Source organism: Mastigoproctus giganteus, chromosome 4, assembly GCF_048544385.1.
Source record: "Mastigoproctus giganteus isolate SK-2022 chromosome 4, ASM4854438v1, whole genome shotgun sequence".
NCBI classification, from domain to species: domain Eukaryota; kingdom Metazoa; phylum Arthropoda; class Arachnida; order Uropygi; family Thelyphonidae; genus Mastigoproctus; species Mastigoproctus giganteus.
Genome location: NC_143578.1, coordinates 124,697,743 through 124,722,097, shown reverse-complemented (window position 1 = coordinate 124,722,097; position 24,355 = coordinate 124,697,743). Strand labels below are relative to the sequence as shown.

Sequence of the window (24,355 nt, the reverse complement as noted above, 5' to 3'; positions counted from 1 at the left end):
TCATTTAAAGCTTATTATCTGCGTCGAATTTTAAGCAATTTACCTGAACTAGAGGATAAAGAGGAAATGACAGTTAAAACTTTTTGGAAAAACTACACCATTAAAAACGCAATTGAAAACATTGATAGTTCTTGGAAAGAAGTCACTAAGAAATGCTTAAATGGAGTTTGGCGCAAAATATGGCCAGAAGTTGTACTAGAAGAAGAAAATAACATCCAAGAAATTAGAAATGAAGTTATCCAGATGGCTCAATCAATAGGTTTCGAAAATGTCGATGAAGAGGATGTTAGAAATTTATTGAATGCAGAAGATGATGGTTTTTCAGTGGAAGATTTAGAAAACCTTGTTAGCAACGAAGACAAAGATAATGAAGGCGAAGTTAAAGAAGTTCCTGCCGAAAAAGTGTTAACAACCAAAGATTTAAAAAGGTGCTTAAATGACATTGAAAATGTTTTAAATTTTTTTAGTGAAAATGATCCTGATTTAGGAAGAAGTGTTATAGTTAAGCGATCAGTGTTAAATGCAATAACTCCGTATAGGCAATTGTTAAATGAAAGAGAAAAAAAGCATAAACAATCAACTTTAACCTCATATTTTAAAATGTGATTTCACTTTGTATGTAAGTTGACTGTTTATTTAATAAAACTTTTCTTTGTTCGAAAAAAAAGCTTTTCATTTTCTTTACGTAGGAACATATCCCTATTCTGGCCATAGTATTTTTACCTCTGAAAACGAAGTTTCGGTTAACGAAGTAATTTCGTGGAACGCATCCTATTCGTTAATCGAGGTATGCCTGTATTTAATTTCATTTAAGATTTTTAATGATTTCAAGTTTTTTTTATTGAAAGCCATTTACAGAGGAATCTAATAATAAAAATGTGCACAAGTCTTACAATTCACGCACGCGCTTAATTAAGCTGTGAATAGACAGGTACTATTTCGCTATACAATTCAGTAATAGTTTTTCTATATTGAGGCTAAATTCGTTGTTTACTGACTTTAACTTGAGATACTTTTATTAATAGTAGTAGCACAGAGTAGTAAGATACAGAGTGGATACTCTCATAGGCGATAATGTTAATTCCGGTTACATGTGGTAAAAAGCGTAGGAAGTATAGCCGCCAGTTTGAGAACGAAGGAACAGGCCGGAACATTTTCTACAGTTTTGGAAATCCGATGGACAATATATCGATTCACTCATTATTAGTATGAAATATTCACAATTAATTATTATTCCAGTACAAGAAAAGAGGCCATGAAAGGCGGAAGAATAGCAAAATATAACGTAAGTAAAGATTTCGGCATATTATGATATGGTTATGATAGCCGTGTGGTAGCATTAGTAGAGGCATATGATGCAAGAAAGCAAGCTTATGCAGCATCAGCCAAAAAAAACCCCACTTCCATTTCACCTCTCCGTTCGTTTGAAATACCTGTCCAGCTGAGCCTTAAATTTATTTAGGCTATCAACTTCCACAACAAGGGATGGAAGTCTGTTCCACCAACCAACTACTGGCTAAAGGCAAATTCACGCACATCTATCCTACATCTGTCATTCCTCAATCTCAATTTATGCCCTCTCAGGTGATTATTCTGAGAAAGAGGAAGAATCCCATCGGCATTGAGCATGCTGAAACCATTCAAGGCTTCTATCAGATCACCTCACCAGTGCCTAGTCTCCATACACTGTAATTTGCAAAACTTAAGCCCTTTCTTTGTAAGAGCAACCCTTGTTGCCCTTCTCTGTACTCGTTCCAGCAGCTCTACATCCTTCTTGAAATGAGGCCTCCAGACCTGTATACAGTACTCAAGGTGTGGCCTGATCATTGCCTTATACAAAGAAATAATCACCTCCTTATCCCTGCTAGAAAAATTCCTGTGTATCATTGACAAGACACCATGAGCTACTCTTGCAAACTGTCTGCATTGCTCAGAGAACTTCATATCTGCCTGCAAAATTACCCCCAGGTCCTTTTCATTCTCTACCACTGTTAGTGTAGTACCACAGAGTTGATACATTGCTTTGGGGTTGCTGTTTCCCATACGTAGTATTTTACATTTGTCAATGTTAAACTTCATTTGCCACTTCTCAGCCCATCTGCTCAACCTTTCCAGATCCTGTTGCAGCTGCATAGTGTCAGTAGTGTCCTTAACAACCCTGCCAACCTTTGTATCATCTACAAACAGTTGGTATTAAGCTTGATATACCATCATCAATATCATTTATAAATACAAAAAACAATAATGGACCCAACACTGAACCCTGAGGGACTCCACTCATAATATTAGTCCACGATGAGCAGTGTCCATTGATTACCACTCTGTCTTCTCCCCCTCAACCATCCCTTTATCTATAACAGCAATTTGCCTCCAATACCACACTGCTCCAATTTGTGCAGCAGTCTTCCATGTGCAACAGTATCAAAAACCTTTTTAAGATCCAAATATATAACATCAAAGTTATTCCCTGCATCCAGTTCTTTTGTGACTGCATCATAGTATCCAATCAAATTGGTCAGGCAAGACTTCCCCTTAACAAAACCATGCTGTGTCTGAGCTATAACTGAAGTCTTGTCTAGATGATCCTGCAGTGCTTCTTTAACCAGTGTCTCCATTAATTTTCCTGGAACAGAAGTTAAACTCGCAGGTCTATAATTAATTGTGTCAGCCTTTGATCCTCCTTTGTGAATTGGGGTCACATTTGCACATCTCCAGTCTATGGGTACCTCCCCTGAGTCCAAAGAAACTCTCATAATTATGGCTAATGGTTTGCTTACTTCCTTTGCTGCCTCCTTTAATATAACTGGATAGATCCCATCCACCCCAGGTGCCTTTTTTATGTTTATCCTCAACAATTTCTCCTCCACTTTCCTCTCAGATTTTACAAGATTATCTAGCTTACTGCCAGAGTTTAATACACCTCTGGCATTTCCCTCCCTGAATAACTCCATGTGTGAATGTAGATGCAAAATTTTCATTTAGTTTGTTAGCTACCTGGGCAGGATCGTCAACAGTTGAACTATCAATATCAAGTGGACCAATCTGAGTCATTCCCTTCTTTCTAGAGTTTACATAAGTAAAGGGTGCCTCCCTAGGCAGGAGCAGCAGTGCGTAGCACTCTTCTTGATTAGACCGGGGTTCGAGCCCATGACCACCAAATATGGAGGATGCGGAAAGGTCAGGGAATGACCACCGCGTATCCCCGGAGCAATATGGCCTTAGTTGCTAATGCTCCTAAAAACCAAACAACAACATAAGTAAAGAACTCTTTGCTGTTTTTCTTTGCATCCTTTGCCAAAGATTTCTCGTAATCTGCCTTTGCTTGCCTAACCTCCTTTGTGACTTGGTTACAAACCACCTTATATCTATCATAGGCTTCTGTGTCACCTGTTAATATTTATGTATCCCCTGCATTTTTCTTCTCTGCCACATTTCCAATTAGTTCATCTGACATCCAATTAGGCCTAAATCTTGAACAATATTTCTTTGTTGGTATGAAAAGCCTAGTAGCTTCCAAGATTATTTCTTTGAATGCTTCCTGTTTTGAATTTACTATTGGTAACATCATCAGTTGGTCCCACCATATAGAATTTAAATACTGTCTCAGACCACCTTTTACGAAAGCAAAAACCCTTCCCTTTACCCCTGATGGTAGTTGCCTCTTTAAGTAAATCCCACTTCAGCACACTCTGTTCACTGCCACCTAATGATTCTTTTATTTGCAGATTCTTGATGCATAAAGAATCACTACTGATAATTAGATGAAGAGTATTACTCCCTCTAGTTGCCTCCTGAACATGCTGCTGTAGAAAACAATCATCCAAGAAATCCACAAAAGCCTAATGTGTGAGTGACCAATTCACAAATTCCAGTCAATCTCTGGGAAATTAAAATCCCCCGTTATAAGACACTCTGATTTACTGGCCCACTCTGTTTCTCTGCACAAATGCTCTTTAACTCATTAGCTCATTAACATCAGCTTAGAACCACCTGTTTTACTAAATTAAAAATTTTGTGGGTAATATCAGCTACATCATGGAGTGCTGACCATCATACTCTTCTTCACTTAAATCAGCGGTTCCGAACCTTTCTCACGAACCCCTTTCCACATAATATTTCTGAAATTTTATAAAATGTTTCCAGTACTATGTTTTTATAAGCGACATTGTGTAATAATAAAAATTATTATTAAGTATTATTTATACTTTGTAAAGCAGTTATTAATTAGTCCAAACTAGATTTCAAACAGGCTAAGACTAGAAAATTTGCTTCTTGTCCAAATGGTAGCCAAGCATTCTGGTCACTTGCCCTAGCTTTTGGCTGAAATTTTTGCCCATCTCTGTTGCGACATCAGCAAAAGATAAAGCTGACCTGTTAGCATCCTGTTTTTCTTCCAACTGATGTTTAAATGAACTTGGTAAAACACTTCCCACTATGCTCTTTTCAATGCCTCCTGTGGTCTTCCGTCGAAATGATGTCAGAATTTTTATGAATCTGATGCTAAGAAACTTGTTCTCAAAACATGTGTTCCTGAAATTACTCCTGTTTTGTGTCATCTTGTTTCAATTTCTTATTCCAAAGGTGTTTTTCCTTCTTGGAAATTTGCTCATATCCAGCTAGTTCCTAAAAAGGATGACAAATCCCTTCCATTCAGTTATCATCCCATTGCGGGTACTTTTACTCTTTCCAATGTAATGGAGAAATCATCAATTAACCGCAAACTTTTATTAACTATCTGGAAATCTTTCATCTGATCAACGATTGCCAGTATGGATTACGTTTGTGTCGATCCACTGGTGATATTCTGGCTTATCTTGCCCATTTATGGACAAATTCAACGGAAAAGTTTGGTGAAACTCAAGCCATTGCTATTGACATTTCAAAGGCTTTTGATCGTGTTTGGCATAAAGGTCTTCTAAATAAACTTCCATCTTATGATTTGGCAACTGTTTTTAGTAATATTCAGTTTTCTCTCTGAAATTCTCACTTCTGGTGATATTAGATGGCTCTCTGTTAACTTCTCTGCTAATGCAGGTTCCCCAAGGTTCAGTCCTTTCTCCCACTCTTTTCCTTGTGTATATTAATGACCTTCTTCCATTGACCAGAAATCCTATCCATAGTTTGGCAGATGATAGCACATTGCATTCCACCTTCCAGTTTGAGAACTCTTGCCCTGTTTAAACAGCAACTTCAAGTATCCACTGCCAAATCCTTAAATGCTGATGTCCAGGTAATTCTCCAGGGGAACAAATAACTTCATTTCAATTGTTCTAAAACTCAGTCCTGTCTTATATCTCGTCAAAAAGATTCTTCTGCTATGTTTATCTTCGATGATGCTCTGATTTCTAGGCAAGATCTTGGGGGTTATCCCGACTTCCCCAATCTCTCTTGGCATAAAGCACATTACAAATATTGCATACTCTGCATCCAAAAAACTGGGTTTTCTCTTTCGCTCTTCGCCTTACTTTTCTTCCAAACAGTTGACTCTGTAGAAATTACAAAACCAGCCTACCATGGAATGTTGTTCCCACAACTGGCGTGGTAACCCCAAAACCTCTCTCAAGCTTCTAGATTCCATTCAAAAGAGGGCAGTTAGGTTAATTAATGTCTCATCTCTAACAGAGTCTCTGCACACTGTCTCGTAGACAGTTGCAGGTCCTTGTAAAGGGGGAAAAAAAAAAAATTCTATAGATACTTGCATGGGTACTGTTCTTCTGAATTGCCTGCTATAATTCCTGCTCTCTCTTTCACAGTAGTCTGAACATGTGCTGCAACCAGTCAAAATCCTCTTAATAACTGAGAATGAAAAGTTGGTTCTGTTCAAAGTCACAGAACCAACTTTTCATTCTTAGAGAAGTTGAATGAATACATTCAACTTCTGTTTTCTGGAACAACACTTCTTTCATTTGGTCCTTGAGGTTGTCACAGACATTCTCTCAGATATGCCAGACAAGCTGTACTTGCTACCTGGGAGTCTAAAACGCTGATGGAACTGATATTCGGGTGACACTCAAGTCAAGTGGACCCAATTTCGGCAAAGTTCGGACGGTCTGCGACATCCAAATCCTCTGCTTGCACCTTCACGATGATGGGACTATTAGTAATCCTGGGTATAACTTCCATGCACAAGTACATGGTGGGTTACCACCCAAGTGTGAACCAACGTAAGCAGGGGTCGAGGTGTGGTGTCCACACCACATGGAGGAATGCTGCCCCTCTATGTTACCAGGCAGTACTAGGTGGTAGGTGACTCTCATCAGCTGGTGAAATACCACCGCTTTGCTTATTGGAGGCTTGAAGTGGTGCAACCTATGTTTAGTCTCTAGAGCTAAGTTCCGGTCAACCCTTCCCTTTCTCTTCCATCATGCAGTATGATTGATGACTTTTGAGGTTATGATGAAGGTCGTGGCGAGATCCAATATTCCTTACATTTCGAGGGTACAGCTCTAAAACTGTGTTCGCAGACCGGCCGCTAGTTAGTACACCGGACCGAACCTATTGGTAACTCTCTAGGAGGCTTCTGGATCAGCTAGTGTATAATCTTGCTACCTCTACTCTGCCAGATAGTGACTGGAGGGAGTCAGAGTAGTGTGTATGCGGGGAGCATTGTCGAGGTCACGTTATGTCAAGGATCTGGGTATATTCTTACCATGTGTATGCCATATTGAAAAATTTCATTACTTCATACAGCATGTCCCATCCACTTTTTCTTACTATTGAATACACCATGAATTGTCAAACTAATAGAGCAAGCTTATCTGCAAAAAGATCTAAACCTCCCAAGCACTTCCTAATTCATTTCACAAATATACGTGGTCTCAATTCTAATCTCAACGATGTCCATTTCCACTTGCAGTCTGCCAAACCCCATGTACTTTTTCTGACAGAACCTCAGTTATCGGTTGATTCAACTACTGCTCATCTCAGATGCCCAAATTATTCGCTGTATGATTCCTTTCACCTCAAAGGTGGTACTTGTGCATATGTCCATTCTGATATTCCCTGTCAGTGACTAGGCAATTTGGAATCTCCTCTCTTTGATCTTCTCTGGCTTAAAATCTCTACCTCATTGTGTCAAATTCATCTGTTGTCTCTACCGTTCTCCCAACTCCACTAATCACTTGGAGCTCTTTGACTTCCTCTCTTGACTTTCTCCAGTCCAACTTTCCTAACAGTGAGGTAATTTTCCTTGGTGATTTTAATGTTCACAACTCCACCTGGCTTGCGTTTTCTAGTCACACCGACCCAGAAGGTCGAGATGCTGAGGCTTTTGCAATTACTAATGACCTAGCACAGATTGTTCATTTACCTAGAAGAATACCGGACAATCCTAGTCATACAGCCAATACGCTTGATCTTTTTCTCACAAACAACCCTTCTAAGTACATGGTCGAAGTGAGAGGTCCTTTAGGCACTTCAGATCACAACTTGGTGATTGTCTCTTCTCCAATGGAACCTTTATCTCATGGCTATTCCCAACCTAGTGTTGTTTGGCATTACAAGAATGCAAAATGGGATGACCTGCGAGACTTCTTTTCTTCTTTTCCTTGGTCGGATTACTGTTTCAAAACTTCTGATGTCAACGTTTGCTCAGATCGTGTCAGTGAAATTATTCTTGCAGGAATGGAATCCTTTATCCCACACTCCACTTTAAAATCTCGTCCTTTATCTAAACCTTGGTTTTCCAATAAATGTGCTAAGGCTGTTCAAGAGAAGAATGTTGCATATCGCAATTGGCTTGTTTCTAATTCTTCAGTTTCATTTTCTGCCTATACCAAAGCTCGTAACAATTGTAAAGCAGTTATTAATCAGTCCAAACTAGAGTTTTTGAACAGGCTAAGAGTAGAAAACTTGCTTCTTGCCCTAATGTTAGCCAAGCATTCTGGTCTCTTGCCAAAGCTATTGGCTGCAACTTTTGCCCATCTCTGCTCCCACCTCTGTCCAAACCAGATGGTTCTGTTGTCACTTCAACCAAGGATAAAGCTGACCTGCTAGCATCCCATTTTTCTTCGATCTCATGTATTAATGATCTTGGTAAAACACCTACCACCATTCCCAACACGCACCATTCAATGCCTCCTGTGGTCTTCCGTCAAAGGGATATCAGAAGGATTTTGATGAATCTTGATGCTAAGAAAGCTCCAGGTCCTGATGGTATTTCTCCACTTGTTCTCAAAACCTGTGCTCCTGAACTTACTCCTATTCTTTGCTGCCTTTTTTCACTTTCTTATCCTAAAGGTGTTTTTCCTTCTGCTTGGAAATTTGCTCATATCCAGCCAGTTCCTAAAAAGGGTGACAAATCCCTCCCATGCAATTATCGTCCCATTGCAATTACTTCTACTCTTTCTAAAGTAATGGAGAAATCAATTAACCGCCAACTCTTAAACTACCTAGAAACCTTCCATCTGATGAATGATCGCCAGTATCGATTCCGTCAGTGTCGATCCACTGGTGATATTCTGGCTTATGTTACCCATTTATGGACTAATTCAATGGAAAAGTTCGGTGAAACCCAAGTAGTTGCTCTTGACATCTCAAAGGCTTTTGATCGTGTTTGGCCTAAAGGTCTTCTAAACAAGCTTCCATCTTATGGTTTGCCAACTGTTTTTTGAATTGGTTATCCAGTTTTCTCTCTGATCACTCACTAAGGGTGATGGTAGATGGCTCTGTCTTCTAACTTCTCCACTAATGCCGGTGTCCTCCAAGGTTCAGTTCTTTCCCCCACTCTTTTCCTCTTGTATATTAATGACCTTCTTCCATTGACTGGCAAGCCTATCCATAGTTTTGCCGATGATAGCACATTGCATTCCACTTTCCATTTTGAGAAACCTTGTCCTGCTCAATCAGCTTCAACTTCTCAAATCTGCTACCAATTCCTAAAATGCCGATCTACAGGTAATTCTCCAGTGGGGCAAAGACAACTTAGTTGATTTCAACCCTTCTAAAACTCAGTCTTGTCTTATATCTCGCAAAAAGGATTCTTCTGCTCCTATGCTTATCTTTAGGGACACTCCGATTTCTAGGCAAAATGATGTCTTTTTTGGTGATTACCCTGACTTCTAATCTCTCTTGGCACAAGCACATTACAAATATTGCTTCCTCTGCATCTTAAAAACTTGGTTTTCTCTTTCGCTCTCGGCGTTACTTTTCTTACAAACAGCTGCTCACTCTGTATAAATCGCAAATCCGCCCTGCCATGGAATATTGTTCCCACATTTGGGGTGGTGCCCCCAAAACCTCTCTCAGGTTTCTTGATTCCATTCAGAAGAGGGCAGTTAGGTTAATTTATTATTCATCTCTAACAGAGTCTCTCCACTCGCTTTCTCATAGACATACTGTTTCTGCTGCATGCCTCTTCTACAGATACTTTCATGGGCACTGTTCTTCTGAATTGGCTTCTATAATTCCCGCTCTCTCTTTCAAAACAGTCCGAACACGTGCCGCCACCAGCCAACATCCATTTACTGTCCAACTTCCAACCCACATAAGCAACTTTTCATCTTCCTCATTTATTCATTCAACTGCCGTTTTCTGGAACAACCTTCCTTCATACGCATTTCCTGAAAATTACAATCTACAGAAGTTCAAGTCCAATGTCAACAAATATCTTCTTTCGTCTTCTCAACCTCCAACCCAAGCACGATACTAAGTACTATGGGTTCTAATACCTCTCGTGTTTGGGGTTCACATAAAAAAAAAATACGTATTTCCCGAAAATTACAATCTACAAAAGTTCGTATAACATCAACAAATAACTTCTTTCATTGTTTCAACCTTCAACCCATACACAGTACTAAGTAGTGGAAAAATAATTTAGTATGGAAAACATTTATTTTACACGATATACTGTAAGATGGTAAACTAATTATTAAGGCATTGTGGGAGATGTGGTTTCTTTCTTTGGTAATACTTTTATTTAGTTTCATTTTACTTTATTGTTTATTCTTAGTTATATTTTGTAGTTTACAATAAGATATCTATGTAATATAAGGGAAAAAAATCAAATTATTATATTAGGGTTACCTGTAATTGATTACATAAACCCATATTTGTGTCTGCAAATTGCATGTGTTCTCTTGTTTTTCTGGAAGAAAAAAACATGAGTTTTTGGTAGAAAAATCCTTGCTATCTATCCCTGAGACCTACTAACTTAGCCATGGAGTGAAAAAAGCCCACTAAAGTTCCTTGTGTTATTGACGGGATTGAACCCGGGCTTTTTTCACTTGGTGTAGGGAGGACAGTGACGATACCACTGTGCTACTCGTGCAGACTGCAAATCTAAGCAGAAGACCAGGGCCAATGCAGTCATTAGGCCAACTAGGCAGCCGCCTAGAGTGCAGACATCAGAGTGGCTTAGTACTTACCTATGAGGCGCACAGTTTTATACAGATTAGTGCATTAACCCATGTAAAAATGCAACTGACAATTTATATTTTAAGATAAATGCCACAACAGTGCTATGAATTATAGTCTTATAAAAATTTCTATATATATATATTTTTTTTATTTATCCTTTTTATATGTTATTCTATTTTTCTTTTTGAAATTTTGTGATATTTTGGCTAAGAGAAAAATCCCTGTTTCTTCTTAGTTTGCAATGTGTTGTTTATAGCTGGATACGTTACATCATGTTTTTGAGTGAGTAACAGCGTGTTTGTGCACTTTTTTTTTTCACACCTGAAATTGAAACTTTTAAGAGACTTAAATTGTAACGTCACAATTCACAAGATTCATGATGATTTGTGTGCTAATTCATTTTTATTTTGTATTTGAGATAGATAATCTAAACAAATATTGTTGTATTACTTATTCTTGCAATTTAAAATAAATTTAGCAGTTTCAAGTTTTGTGCTTTTCATTTTTTCTACAAGACATCTGTTTTTGAGAATTAAATTTGGTAATTTTTTTTTAGGGGATGCAAGTTGTTAGGGCACTAAATAGCCTGGCACTGCAGATGCCATTGTTTGTTTGTTATTTGGTTTTTAGGAGCATTAGCAAGTAAGGCCCTATTGCTCTCGGGATATGCGGTGGTCATTCCCTGACCTTTCTGCATCCTCTGTATTTGGTGGTGACGAGCTCGAACCCTGGTTTAATCAAGAAGCGTGTGCTACGCACTGCTGCTCCTTCCCACCTGGCTACAGAGGTGCCTGCAGATGCCATTACAAAATTTTTAGTACGAACCTCCTGAACACTTTTGCAAACCCCCAGGGGTTCACAAACTACTGGTTGGGAACCACTGCCTTAAATTATTCAATAGTAAGACAGATTATGGATCTCCAATTTACAAATCTGCTAACCCAGCACCTTGAGGTGGTTAGCTGCTATTTATCACAGTGGCCTAGGTGTTGCCTTTGGAGCTTGATACTCATGTCCTGTCTAGTCTTTACGCCGAAGCTCATGACGCCCCCCCCCCCCCCCCCCCCCCCCCGATCTCTCTACGATGGCAAATATTACTACTAAGTTCAGATATCAAAAAGCCGAATTCGGTGTGGAGCCAGTTGATGATGCCTGTTTTAAAACTCATTTAACTTTTCGTTAAAAATCTTGTAATGGATCGAGGTATAAATCACTGACATACCATTCGCCAACAATTAAGAAGGCTCCTTCCCATTAAACTGAATCTCCAGTCTTTGCCATATAACTTTTTTCTCAAATTGGAAAGAAATCGCACTTGCAAGAGTCATGCACACCATACTCACTTTTATCTTCTTTCTGCCTTAGATCCATCTTTATGTCCGAACTATCATAGTACTCATCTCACAATCCAGTATATCATAGTTGACTGTCATCTCTATAATAGAGTATAGTAAACCACATTCTTATCAAAGCATGCAGCCCAAATTGCTCCTACTTTAAAATTAATTTTAGATGGCATATCTGATATCTGCAGTTTTGACTATCCTTAAAAAAAAAAAAAAAAAAAAAGACAATGCTATGACAGAATGTGATGCTAAATCCTAATAATGCATATATCTGACTTTTAATGGCCCCTGTAGTTGCCATTGACCTGTAAAATGACCAACAATAATGAGTTCTTGTCATTTCTATAGTTATGAAACATCTTGGTTCTGATGGAAAATATATATGCTGTTCATGTGTAGCTCGTCCTCATCACTTTACATTGTCAGTCTGAAAGCTTGGAACGATTATATGAATAATTTTGCATCATATTTGTCTTAAACATGTCTGTAACCAATGGTTTGCAATATTTAAAGTATAATGAATGTGATCTGATTTAATGTAAAAGTTAAACGTTTATACATGTGTGTGTGTGTGTGTGTGTGTGTGTGTGTGTGTGTGTATATATATATATATATGTATGTATACATAAAAAAAAAAAAAAAAAAAAAAGTGTATGTGATGTTGAACAGTAAAATAAATATTTAACAAAACTGTTGGAGGCTTGTGCAATTATTTGGAGTTATTATTCCAAGGGGAGGGGGGGAAAGATACTGCACACAATAATAAATATTTTCCTGTGTGATATAATGTATAGTGTTTCAGATAAATTCAGAATGATTAGTTGTAAACTCTTGATGACTAAGGTAAATAAAGCCAATGCTTTTTTTTTTTTTTTTTTTTTTTTGGGTAGTTGTTGGCGCATGGGCTTCTGTGGCCATAATGCACCTCCCAAGGTTTCTGCAGTATTTTGATCCAAGCCCGAGACCTTTGGGTTGCCAGGTAGGCACTTTACCCACCCGGCTAGCCCGGTCGGCAAAGCCAATGCGAGAAACACGGGGAAACTTTGTGAAACTTTCTGGACAAACTAGTTTCCTGCATTCTCTTTAAACAGATGGTGCGTGTTATTGGTATTAGCAGTGGAAGTCGATAACGATGTATTGATTAGTTTTTAATTCTCATTATTAAAAGTAGATTATTGGAGTTCATGAGCGTTTTTGCTGCTGAAATTTACTTACGGGTACACCCTCCAGACTACCTCAGTCTTAGGGTGTTTATCTCTCCCCCCCCCCCCCCATTGCTGCTGTTTAAAATAGGAAAACAACTTCTACTGCCACTACCAATAACACGCACCATCCGTTTACACAGAATGCAGGGAGAAACTGTGGTAGCAGGAAACCAGTTTGTCCGGTAAGTTTCCCAAAGTTTGCCTTGTTTCTCATGTTGACTTTCTTTACCTTCACCCTCTTAAAAAATACACTGTTCATCCACGCTGTGCTGGTGGATGAACAGTTTATTTATTTTTTAAATTTAAATTCATAATGTTCAATAGAGTTAGTGTAGTAATAGCTAGTGTGCAGTCAATTTGATTTTGATGCTGTCACACAGTAACAAAGAAAATGGATGCAAAATATAATTTTTCCATCCTATGCTTAGATTTTAGAAAAGTGATTGATACTGTTGAAAATGAAAGCCTGCTAAACAAATTGGAGCAGCATGTATTAAAAGGACATGTTCCTGCTATGAATAAAGGGATAAGTGGGAGAAGACAAATCATGGTCAGTGGGCTCTGCTTTTCTTGCAGTAATCTTAATAGTGGAGTCCCCCAGGGCTTGGTGCTGGGCCCACTGTTGTTTTCTGTATTTATTAGTGATGTTGATGAAGGTATATCAAGCTTAATGTTCAAGTTTGCAGATGATATGAAGGTTGGCAGGGTGGTTAATCACAGTAATCGAGGTTTGCTACTGCCAAAATATAGGCAGATGGGTTGAGAAGTGGCAATTGAAGTTTAATCTTATCAAATGCAAGGTACTTCTTATGGGAAGCGGTAATCCATGATTAATGAACCAAGTGTGTGGTACCACATTTAGGGTAGTTGAGAATGTAAAAGACTGGGCATTCAGTGCAGTCAGATATGAAGTTCTCTGAGCAGTGCAGACAGACTGCAAGGACAGCTCATTGAGTTTTGTCAATGATGTTTAGGAAATTTGCTAGCAGGGATAAGGAGGTGGATGTTATGGTCAGGCCGCATCATGCAGGTCTGGTGGCCTCATTTTAGGAAGGATGTGGATCTGTTGGAAAGGGTGCAGAGAAGAGCAATGGCGTAGCAAGGGACAGGGCGGTGGGACAGTCCACCCCAACCAGAAAAGGGTGCCATCACTTGAAAATACGTGAAGGAAAGTATTAACTTTAACAAAATAATTTCAGCTTTTTTAAAAAAAATTAATCTTTTTCCACTGAAATTTACAGTTGTTAGTTGAAATTTCTATTTTACACAATTTAATTAACGACAAGATACTGATTTTTATATTAAAATTTTTGGTATGCTATTAAGGCCCAAAAAAAACAACCTGGGGATCAAAACAGTATCCAACCTTTACAAATGCGTTTAGTTTAATCACATTATTTTTTACAGAGTTTGTCTTACAAGTCATTAAGTTAGCACACCACATTTTTGGCGAGTGGATTAGTATGAAGTATACAGCTGAGTCTTTGTATTTCCTGAAAACTCATTTTTCATTTTGATTTCTACTTATTTTACATATTTTCTGTTTTTTAATGAACTTCTTTATACAGGTCCCCACATATTAGTACAAAATGAAGTGAAATCAACCCAGCAAATTTCAACAGAGAAAAGCAAAGAAAGCAAGAGAAGTTATTCAAGCAATGTCTGGATCATTGAAGTATGTTACACCTTCAATGTTTAGTGCAGTAGATATTCAGCATAATTCAGAAGAGCAAGTACAAGAGTCATCTTCTCAAGAGGATATAACAGTGTTATTCATCCACATTTATTAAAAAACAGAAAATATATGTAAAATAAGTAGAAATCAAAATGAAAAATGAGTTTTCAGGAAATACAAAGACTCGGCTGTATACTTCGTATTAATCCACTGGAGAAGAATCTAGAAGATGCTTATTGATCCACTAGTGGAGAAGAATCTAGAAAAAATACACATGAGCAGAGAACAGATTCTGAAAAGTAAGAGGAAATAATCATATTTTTAAAGTATTCTGACGTCGCTTTTTGTCCTATCCCAGTATCAGATAATTTGAATTCATTTTATTAAGAAAGGCAGTGAATATTTTTAAAATATGGACTGATATTTTGACACTGTTGAAAGAGCAGGAGAAAAAATTAAAGGGAAAATGTCGATAGGTAACTTCCTGGTTTTAATAGACACTGCCAAACGGAGGAAAAATTAAGACATGGGTGGTTTATTCACCATCTTCAAGTTATCTTGTTTTTGCTGCAAACTGTTTTCATTGGAGTTATAAAGAAATCGAAACATCCAACTTTATCAAGGAGTTTAAAACTTGGTGGAAATTAAACCCAAAGGTTTCTGACCATGAAAATAGGGTAAAACATTTCTCACTCTTGGAGAAGTGGAAAACCATTAGTGCAAGGTTGAAGTTTCAACAAATAATTGACCATATTCATCAGACAGTACTGGATAACTAAAGAAAGAAATGGAGAGATGTTTTACATTGGCTTTTAGATGTAATCTTATTTTTGGCTCTTCAGAATCTTCCTATTCATGAATATGATGAATCCATATTTTCTATGAATAAAGGAAAGTTTATAGAAATGGTTAGTTGCTATCAAATTATGACCCCATTTTGAAAGAACATATTTTAAGAATTGGATGTTCATCTGATAGGAAAGAACCTTCATTTTTATCACCAGTGATTCGAAATGAGTTTTTTAACATTTTAGGAAATTATGCAAGAGAATAATTGTGGCCGTTAATATAAAACCAGATTAATATTTTGGAATTCTATTTGACAGTACATCAGACTGACCAAATGTGTGAAGTAATTAGATGTTATTGTGGGTGAAAAGATTGAAGGAGTCACTTTTAGGCTTCTTTCCCATTGCTGGAAAGGCAGCTGCCGAATTCACAAAAGAAATTTTGAATAATTTAGAGAAGGGCGGACTGGATATAAATCTGTGCCATGGTCAAGGCTACGACAATGCAGCAACCATGGCAGAAATTGATGGTAGGATCCAATCTAAAATCAAGAAAATTAATCCAAAAGCATTTTTTATGCCCTGTGCAAACCACTCATTAAATTTGTGCAGAGTGCATTCGTCATGCGTAACCTTCTTTGGAACTTCGGAAAACCTTTATTCTTTCTTTTTTGGTTTCTCCACACCATTAGGGGGGGAAAAAAAAACAAACATACAGGAATGTCAGTCAAAAGACTTGCCCAGACAAGGTGGAGTGCACATTATGAATCTCTATATGGTTAAAAATGAATTTTGAAAAAATAACTTCTGCTCTACAAACATTCTGTGAACCTTAAGAGAATATAGATACCAGAGGAACCCCTGAAATTTTATTATCATCCATATGTGATTTTTCTTTTCTGAGTTCTTTCTTTCTTTCTGGCATGAAATTCTACAAGAAGTTAACCTTACACATAAATATTTACAAACGGTTGAAATAAGCCTGGAAAAATATATTGTAAAGTTAGACCTTATTTATTAATGAAGAAAGAAATAAAATTGTAGAAATGGCTCTCTTGAATGGGTAAATACAACTTGTGAGGAAATTGGCATTTCAATAGGAAGAAGAGGAAGAATAAGGATAAAGAAACAAATGCCAGGAGAAATGGCGAAGGATGTTGGATTGTCACACTGTGAAGAATTAAAGAGATGTATGAATCCCTGGATAGGTTTTGTCGCGAATTGGAGGTTCGTTCAAAAGGGATGGACAAAATTGTTTCAACATTTACCATTATTCAACCATATAATTTGGTTGTTGCGAAGAAAGAATATGACACACATATTTCAAAGCTGACTGAAAATTTCGACGAATTTCGCCACAAAGCAGTTGTATTAGAAATTGGCCAACTAAGAGGCCACTTACAAATTTCAAAACTAACTGCCGAGGAAGCAAAACAATGGACAGCTTTGCAGTTAGTAGAGTTTATTATAAGGTGGGATTTTTAAGAATCTATACCAAATTTATTATGTTTAACGTTCTTTTTAACAGTATGTGTATCTATAGCTTCTTGCAAAAGAAACTTTTCCAAATTAAAATTAATCAATGGGTCAGACTGGATTTTTAACTCTAGCTATACTATCTATTGAAAATGAATATGCCAGTAAAATTAATTTTGATGAATAAATTTGTCGAAATGAAGACACAAAATTGGAAACTATAAATCTCTTCTGTTATTGATTTTCACATTTTATATTTCCTTTTCTCATTATATTAAATAATACATAAATGCACTATATTTTATTCACTGAATTTTTAACGTTCTTTGTAAAATGTTCCTTAAGTTTAGTGTGATTTCTTAAAATCATTAAGTTTTAAGACTTGTTTCAAGTTAACATTATTTATTTGGTGACACCAGAAGGACCCACCCCAGGTGCAAAAGACCGTAGCTACACCCATGAATGAGAGGAAGGAAAGGGTACTCTTTTCAGGAAAGTCTTCAGTTCTGAAAATTACAGTGCCTGGAGACTAGGCACCTGTGAGGAGATCTGATTGAGGTGTTTAAAATTTTGAATGGATTGGGTAAACTCATTGCTGATGGAATTCTTCCTTTTGTTCAGGCTACACCCATGATGGGCCATGAATTCCATCTAAGGAAGGATGGTTGTAGGGTGGATGTGCAGAAATTTGCCTTCAGTTGGTTGACTGTTGGAACAAACTCCCATATGGTGTTTTAGAAGTAGGTATTTTTAATAAATACAAAGATGTAGTTTTTTTTTATTTTATTTTTTTATTGCAACAAAATAATCCTGTTTATTATGGATTGTTAGGAATGTGCTATTGATATGTGGCATTAATGCTATTGTTACAATTAACAATTATACATGTATGTGCATATGATTTGACTTTATTCATTTGTATTGGATCTTATATAATTTAATCTGGATCTGATTTTGTGGAACGGTTGGTTGCAGGTATATTTAGTAGGTGGTAAATGACTTTCATCAACCGGTGAAATACCACCACTTTGCTTATTGGAGGCTTGAAGTGGTGAAACCCATGTTTAGTCTCTAGAGCAAAGTTTCCTCCCCCCCCCCCCAATACTTCTCCTTCAACCCATGCACCTAAGTACTATAGGTTTTGATACCTTTCGTGTTTGGGGTTTTCATAAAAAAAAAAAAAAAAAAAAAAAAAATTGGTTACATTTCAGGAATTTTTAGTTTTTACCAGATCTCCTGAAACTGCATTACGTGTGACAGCTGGCAAGAAAGTTTTTTTTTTTTTTTTTTTTTTCCCTCCACTGATTATATTGGCTGCAAGGGCTCCACCTAGGGAACTGTTACCCTGTTAGGCTGGGTAACAGTTCACTAAGTAGATAATATTATCTACCTAGTGTCTGTAATCTGGTAGATAAATTAAAGCAAGATGTTTGCTGCTCTAATTTAGAAACAGTAAGTTGAAGGCAATTTTTTCGAATAGATGAAACTAATTTTAATTAAGTATTGGTATAATTTTAATACATACTTAGAATGTTATCCATGTGGGCAAGGACTAGTATAACCTTTATACAGCATAACAACCAACTTATGCCCAGTGGGATAACTACATACATATATACAATCTCCCAACATGATGACTTTCAGTCCTATAGCACATTTGAAATTAACTTCAACGTTTGGGAAAACGTATACACTAAAATGGACTGATAATGTTGATTAATGGGGTTAAATACATTGTTCTGTTCATATTTAGGATATATTTTCCAATTTTTGGACAAATATGCCAGTTGAGTGGGTGTTACTGACCCAAAAATTTTTGTAAGTTAAGAATTTTGTTTTAATCCAGAAAGGGTCAGACTAATTATTGTGACTTTATATAGATGGTTCAAATAGTAACTGTAGAATTAAATGCTTACTACAAGGATGAGTTTTTTGAAAGTCCAGTTTACAGTGCAGTTATTCATTGAGTCTCGTCTGAGTGCAATAAACCTGGGGGGTAAAAAATCAGTGGGGCAGAGGCATTTAGCGACTCAATTTAGATTAATGTCAAGGTGAAATTTACTGACTGTAGCACTAATTGATGTAGTCTTATGGTACTTAATGAAATCTATATATTAAGATATATTAATTGCAATTAAATTAGCTTTTAATTTTGTTAATGCATGGAGCATATTTTCTGGGGTATTACATATGCATATCATTCTGTTAGTTTAGGGTTCTGATTACATTACTGTGTACTTGTTTAGCTGAACTGTTTCTCAGTTAGTGAGTTTCATGGCTTTAAAACTGAAATAGTGGTGTTTTTTTTTTTTGTCATTGTTCAAGGTATAAACTTTTATATTCTCATTAATTACTGTTTTGATATCTAGGTGAGTGGCCTGGAGATGACTATCTGAATTGGTGCATTCGGTAGCCAAGTCAGTGGGATATATTTCCTAGATAAATTTTTTGAAATTATCACAATTGATCGTCAGAGCATTGTCTATGTATACGAAGAATTCAATGTTTTTTTTTTTTTTTTTTAATTTTATTCTCATGGTAGTGCTAGTAGAAATTAGCAATGTAGCACAAACAGCTTGTTCCCATTACTATATCTCTACTTTGATTTAAAATATTACTGCCCAGTTGTATATAATTGTTAAGCAAACAAAATGGCACCAGATTGAATCAGTAGCACTTTTTACAACCTAAAATCCCCTGAACTCTTTGTAATAATATTGTAATACTACTTTTAGATTGTTGTGAAATACTGGTAAATAGATTTTTGAAGTTGGAGATATATACTTGTCTTATTGTTTTTGATGTGTTGTAAAACATTTCTGTTGTCAGAAATAAAATTAATATTGGGGAGATTAGTGAAAATTAAGTTTAGTTTTGCCTACAGATTTTTCTGGTTTTTTTTATGTTGCTATTTCTAAATCCTTAGGTTAACTTAAGTTAACCAGTACATTTTTTTGGTACTGTATTTTTTCTAAAGGCTGCCATAATGTAATTCATGGTGGTATTAATTCACATTTTAAATGTTTTCGAGGGTGTATTTTTCACTGGCAAACTGTAATATATCCATTCTAATAGAGCTTTGGATGCTACCTAGATTTGAATATATTTTAGGCCTAAACTTCATATCTTTTTGCTTGATTTCTCTGTGTATAATCCTCAACTATATTAAGGTCACCCATCAATATGTGCTTGTAATATGGATCTATACTTTTTTTTTTATTTGGTTTTTCTACAGAAACAAGGAAAATCAATTTTAGTTTTATTAAAATCTGTAATGGTGTTTTGTAATTACATATGGTCAGTCCAATAGGTTGTACATAACTGTGTATAATCTCTGTTAATTTTGTCAATAGGAGGTTTTATAAATAATATTTTTCAGATCCACATTTTTGGTATTTCAGTTTTACAGAATTCTTTATTTTTAATTTCAGAATAGTGTTTCTTATGATGAATTTAATAATGTCTTCTATAAGTTGTTTTAGGTGAAAGTTTCTAAACATGTATCATAAGCATTTTTTTTTTTTTGTTTTTTTAAAGAGCTTTCAGTTTGCCGTGTTTTTGTGCAAATAGAATGATATGTATTGATTTGATATTAATTGGGTACTATCCTATTTTGTGAGCAGTACCTTAAAATTGTTAAGGCTTTGAGAACATTCTCTGATGCATCTATTATGTTCTTGTGTAACTTTGGTATTACATGTGCATAATACCAAGGTTATTACGCATATATAATACCAAGGAATAATATATTTTTTTATTCCTTAGTGTTTTGTCCAGCACTTTTTTTTTGTTAGCTGAAAAACAGCATAAGCACATTGTTCATTGGCAGTGTCTCTGAACATTGTTTGGAGACATTGTAGGTGAAGTTCTTACGAATTTAATTATTACGAATTAACCCATAATGTTATGATTTATAGTGCAGTATGAACAGGGCTTCCATGATTTCCCTTTTTTATTGTGGTTTGTTCTATAGTTAATATCATTATAATATAAGTAAACTTTAGTTTTTGGAAGTGCTTTAGTTCAATCTCATTGGTGAATTTATTTGTTATATTACCATTAGTAAGCCTTTCTCCATATTTTTTAATCTGTGATCTTAAATTTAATCTTAATTGCAATTCTTGGTTTAATCTTAAATGCAATTCCATGCTTGTTTTTCCCAACATATTGTTCTTTGCAATCCTTGCAACTTATGATATACAGATAGTATTTTGCATATGATAAAAACAGGAACATTATCCTCTGTAGTGTGCGCGCGCGCGCACACACACACACACACACACACACACACACACACACACACACACACGCGTGTGTCTTTGTTATGTCTGTATGTAATATCCTGACTTCTAGTGGATATATTTTCATGAAATTTTATATTTCACACTTTTAGAACGATTTTTCTAGCTGTCTTTTAGAAAGATTTTTTTCTAGCTGTCTCAAATTGCATTAAAATCGGACCAGTAGAAATTATTAGGCAATTATGATTATTATTATTTATTTATTTATTATTTGTGCCCATGGACTGTCGGAATGCGGCAAGGTGTAGTCGAAGCACGAGATGTGTTTGTCACCGTGCACCAGTTGGAGGAGTGAACGGGCAATATGCAGTTGCACAGAAATGAAATGCTTTTCAGTTTGTTATTAATCATGAATTATTACTGTTTGCCAATATGTTTGAAATGTAAAACTATAATGTCGGTCAAATTCTGAGCATTTATTATTAATATGTATGACCATATACTAATAATAGTAGAAACTTGTCTTTCAGGAAGCTGAGTTTGAACAGTTGGCTCGGGAGTTGGAAGTGGAAAGGCAGTGTGTGGTAAATCAACTAGGAAAGGTATTTTATTGCTGGATGTCTTCTTAATTAAAATAGTTTGTAGAATATATGAATTTTATTTAACAGATTAAATAATATAAATAGCTCTTTTGATGTTCTGTTTCTACAGTGCATGAGTAGTTACAGCATTGTTTTTCTTTTTTGTTCAATTTTTTTGCGTATTAAGGTTGTACAGTCAAAGCTCTATATAACCACCCCCAGGGAAATGAGAAAAACAGTTGTTAAACAAGTGAACATTTAATGAAATGCTACTAAAACAATATAGTATAATCTTAATTATGATATATACTAATTTTTCTCTGCTTTAAATGTAAGCGTTTTATCCCGTAGCAATTTAAAAAAAAGAGTATAGTTTCATCAGCATTGAAGATGTCATTCTGGTGGCAAAATTTTTTAAACGATTTTCCTTCCATTCTTTTGTAGTGTAAATGCCCATGGCCACACTTTTTCGAAGGGCAGGCCATGATCAGTCTTAAATTTCTGGAGCCATCCATCTGAACTTTTAAATTCTTCAATATCCATTCAATGCACAAATGATTCAGCCTTAGCTTTTAAAAGATTACCATCTATGGGAACATTTTTGCACATATCGGCATTAGCCATTCCAAAAGTACCTTTTCAAGATTCAGATACTTCGCCTTTTGTGCTTGAATCCTACCCGATGCTGCAGATTTCTCTAAACTTTCTATCTTTTTCTGATCTTTCAGAATAGCATTAGTAGAGGCATATGATGCAAAAAAGCAAGCTTATATAGCATCAGCCAAAAAAAACAAAAAAAAAACCCCTTCCTATTTCTCTCATCCTTGCACTACAAATCTTTTTTTAGCTCTGCCTTGAACTTATTTAAGTTACTGATCTCCCCTACAACAGATGCAAGTTTATTCCAACTATCAACCATCCACTGGCTAAAGGTGAATTTCCACACATCTATTCTACAATTGTCTTACCTCCATTTGAATTTATGGCCTCTCAGGTGAGTAATCTTAGCAAGAGTAAGAACCCATTAGTATTGAACTTGCTCAATCTATTCAAAGCCTCATACACCTTAATTAGATCAACTCGCAGGTGCCTAGTCTTTAGAAGCTGCAATTAGCCTTTCTTGGTAACACCAACCCTTATTTATAATATATTTTTCACTCACCAATCTTGTTGCCCTTCTCTGTACTCGTTCCACCCAGCAGCTCTTCATCTTTCCTAAAATGAGGCCTCCAGACCTGTATACAGTACTCAGGGTGTGGCCTCATCATTGCCTTACACAAGGGGACAATCACCCCCTTATCACTGCTAGCAAAATTTCTGTATATCATTGATAAGACACCATGAGCTACTCTTGCAGCCTTTTTGCACTGCTCAGAAAACTTCATATCTGACTGCACTATTACCCCCAGGTCCATTTCATTCTCCACTACTCTGAGTGTAGTACCACCCAGTTTATACATTACTCTGGGGTTACTGCTACCCATATGCAGTACTTTACATTCGTCAATGTTAAACTTCAGTTGCCACCTCTCAGTCCATCTGCTCAACTTTTCCAGATCCAGTTGCAGTAGCATACTATCATTACTGTCAATAACAACACTGCCAGCCTTTGTATCATCTGCAAACTTAGCCATTAACCTTGATATACCTTCATCAATATCATTGATAAATACTGAAAACAACAATTGGCCCAACACCAAAACCTGGCAGACTCCACTAATAACATTAGTCTGTGAAGAGCAGTGTCTATTGATAACCACTCTGTCTTCTCCCACTCAACCATGCTTTTATCCATTGTAGCAACTTTCCCTTAATGCCATACTGCCTCAATTTGTACAATAGTCTTTTTGTGCCACAGTATCAAAAGCTTTCCTAAAATCCAAGTATATGATATCAAAATTATTCTTTGTATCCAGTTCTTTTGTGACCACATCATAGTATCCAATCAAATTTGTCAGACAAGACTTCCCCTTAACAAACCCATTCTGTGTTTGAACTATAACTACAGTCTTGTCAAAATGATCCTGCATCTCTTCTTTAACCAGTGACTCCACTATTTTCCCTGGAACAGAAAGTTAGACTAACACGTCTGTAATTACCAGTGTCACCCTCTGACCACCCATGGTGAATTGGGGATGCATTTGTACATCTCCAGTATTATATTTCCCCTGAGTCCAAGGAAGCTTTCATAATTATTGCTAAGGGTTTCTTAATTTCTTTGCTGCCTCCTTTAATATAACTGGATAAATCCCATCCATCTTAGTTGCCTTCCTTATGTTTAACTTCAACAATTTCTCCTTCACTTTGCTCTCAGTTATTATAAAATCAATTAGCTCCCTGTTAGTTTGATAAATTTCTGGCATTCCCCTCCTCGAATAACTGGTGTGAAAACAGATGCAAATACTCATTCAGTTTATCAGCTACCTTGGCATGACCATCAGTAGTCAAACCATTTATGTTAAGTCGACCAATCTGATTCATCCCTTTCCTTCTAGCCTTTATATAAGAAAAGAACTCTTTGCCAATTTTCATTGCATCCGTTGCCAAAGATTTCTCATAATCTGCCTTCGCCTGCCTAATCTCCTTTGTGATTTGATTACAGTCTATCTTATATCTGCCATAGGCTTCTGTGTCACCTGATAATTTTTATGCATCCCATGCATTTCTCTTCTCTGCCACGAACCATA

General features: G+C 36.4%; 1 protein-coding gene across 5 annotated transcripts in view; it reads left to right on the top strand.

Annotated features, from left to right (window-relative positions):
* LOC150087042 (catenin delta-2-like) overlaps window positions 1–24,355 on the top strand; it is an 863,363-nt gene that overhangs the window by 213,712 nt on the left and 625,296 nt on the right. For 4 of the 5 annotated variants that reach the window (XM_090372913.1, XM_090372911.1, XM_090372910.1 and 1 more), the window contains exon 3: window positions 21,603–21,689. In XM_090372913.1, coding sequence (XP_090229039.1) covers window positions 21,603–21,689 — 87 coding nt within the window. The remainder of the gene's footprint in view (window positions 1–21,602; window positions 21,690–24,355) is intronic. The other variant, XM_090372912.1, reaches the window with a different exon arrangement.